Source organism: Olea europaea, chromosome 17 (genome assembly GCF_002742605.1).
Source record: "Olea europaea var. sylvestris chromosome 17, O_europaea_v1, whole genome shotgun sequence".
In the NCBI taxonomy this organism is placed as follows: domain Eukaryota; kingdom Viridiplantae; phylum Streptophyta; class Magnoliopsida; order Lamiales; family Oleaceae; genus Olea; species Olea europaea.
This window is the reverse complement of record NC_036253.1, coordinates 3,394,695-3,396,762: the sequence shown is the minus strand read 5'-3', so window position 1 is coordinate 3,396,762 and position 2,068 is coordinate 3,394,695. Positions and strand designations below refer to the sequence as shown.

Here is a 2,068-nt window from a genome sequence, read left to right as displayed (position 1 = left end):
GTGCATTCCTCAAATCATTAGATGAGCATGTGTGTATTAGTGTTCAAAATGGTTGGAAACCTCCCTCTAGTATCGTATCAGGAAACATTCATCTTACTGACATATCATTGTGGACTAAAGATGAGTTAGCTGCATGTAACTGGAATAGTAAGGGAATTCATGCATTATTCATGGCACTATCACCAGAAGAGTTTAGGCGAGTCTCTATGTGCGAAATTGCTAAAGAGGTTTGGGACATTCTCGAAACAACGCATGAGGGAACTAAAATAGTGAAAAACTCAAAACTGCAAATGCTAGCTTCTAGGTTTGAAGAAGTGAGGATGAAAGATGATGAAACTTTTGATGAGTTTTACGCTAAGCTAAATGACATAGTTAACTCGAGTTTCAACCTAGGTGAGAGAATTCCCGAGACCAAGATAGTGAGAAAGGTACTTAGATCCCTACCTGAGAGATTTAGGCCTAAAGTCACTGCTATTGAGGAAAGTAAAGACCTAGATGAAGTTAAGATTGAAGAATTGGTAGGATCCTTGCAAACCTATGAACTTACTCTCTCACAACACAAGAAAGGAAAATCCATAGCCCTAAAATCCAATAAAAAAGGTGAATTGTCTGACACTGAGTTACTTAGGGATGAGGAAATCGCATACTTTGTCAAGAAATTCCAAAAAGTCCTCAAGAATAGGAGAAAGCCTCAGGATAGAAAGAATGGAGCCCCTAGCAGATTCACAAAAGATAAAATTGAGAAAGATAACAATAAGGGGTCTAGTGAGAAACCACGTTTGGTTAGATGCCATGAGTGTCAAGGAATAGGTCACTATAGGAATGAATGTCCGAGCTATAAGAAAAATCAAAGAAAGGGGAAAGGTAAAGCCTTAGTTGGCTCACTTACTGATAATGAATCTGAGACCAGTGATAGGCAGGAATCCTCCAGTAGTGATGATGAAGGAAATTATATGGCATTTGTGGCTACTGTTAAGAGTGAGTCTGATAAGGAAAGTGATAAGGTTGAGGAAGAGCAATCAAATGATAATTCTGTTAATGAGAATGAGGATGAGGATGACATAGACCTACAAGAAGCATATCAACAACTGTTTAAAGAAAGTCTTAAAATAAAGAAGGTCAATAAATCCCTACTTAAAAAGCTTGACGAACTTGAAAGGGAAAAAGAGAAACTGGGTGGTAAGCTTCAGGAGTCACTTAAGAGCGGTAGTGAGTTGAAGTGTGTCAATGAGAAATTGGAAGACAATGTTAAGAGTTTGACTAGTGAATTGGAAAAATCTAATGCCCATCTTCAGACATTCATTAGTGGAACTAAGAAATTAGATAACCTATTGGGAATGAATAAGCCAGTGGGAGACAAGAGAGGTCTAGGATATGTTGAGGGTAATACAACTATTGCTGGACCATCTAAGACTGTCTTCGTGGCTGCCTCTAAGCCTAATACGGTTAGGAGTCCAAGTAAGGGTAAGAGCATTCCTAGGGAACAAAGTCATCAATCACGTAGGAACATTAGGACCAGGTACCTCGGACACGTACTTTTGAGCCTAGGTTTATTCCCACCTGCCACCACTGTGGTGCTCTAGGACACACTAGGCCTAGATGTTACAAGTTAGGCAATGAGCGTAGAAGTCAAAACATTCCTAGTCAGGTTAGCTTTCTGTCTAATCAGGTTAGTCATCTGACTAAGATGCTTACTAAGCTAACTAAGAGTAACTTGTAGCCTAAAATGATTTGGGTCAAAAAGGGTGATTTAGATAGACTATCAGGTCAAGAGAAATGCCTTGTTGCTAATGTTGCATTAAAAGCTCAAAATTCTAATATGTGGTACCTGGATAGTGCATGTTCTAGGCATATGTGTGGTAATAAATCTTTGTTTACTACTCTTGATGAATGTAATGGTGGTATGGTTACTTTTGGAGATGGGGGCTCTGCACCTATTCTCGGCAAAGGTACCGTACAAATGCTTGACTTGCCTGTGATTTCTAATGTGCTATATGTGGAAGGTTTAAAATCAAATTTGCTAAGCATCAGTCAAATCTGTGATGATGATTTTGAGGTTAGTTTTGTG

At 38.9% G+C, this 2,068-nt stretch overlaps 1 protein-coding gene across 1 annotated transcript in view; it reads left to right on the top strand.

Moving 5' to 3' along the window:
* Positions 1-2,009, top strand: part of LOC111365529 — a 5,768-nt gene extending 3,759 nt beyond the window's left edge. The window contains exons 3-5 of the mRNA XM_022986084.1: positions 41-1,445; positions 1,721-1,954; positions 2,004-2,009. Of these exons, the coding sequence (XP_022841852.1) occupies positions 41-1,445; positions 1,721-1,954; positions 2,004-2,009 (1,645 nt within the window). The remainder of the gene's footprint in view (positions 1-40; positions 1,446-1,720; positions 1,955-2,003) is intronic.
* The last annotated feature ends 59 nt before the right edge of the window (positions 2,010-2,068 follow it).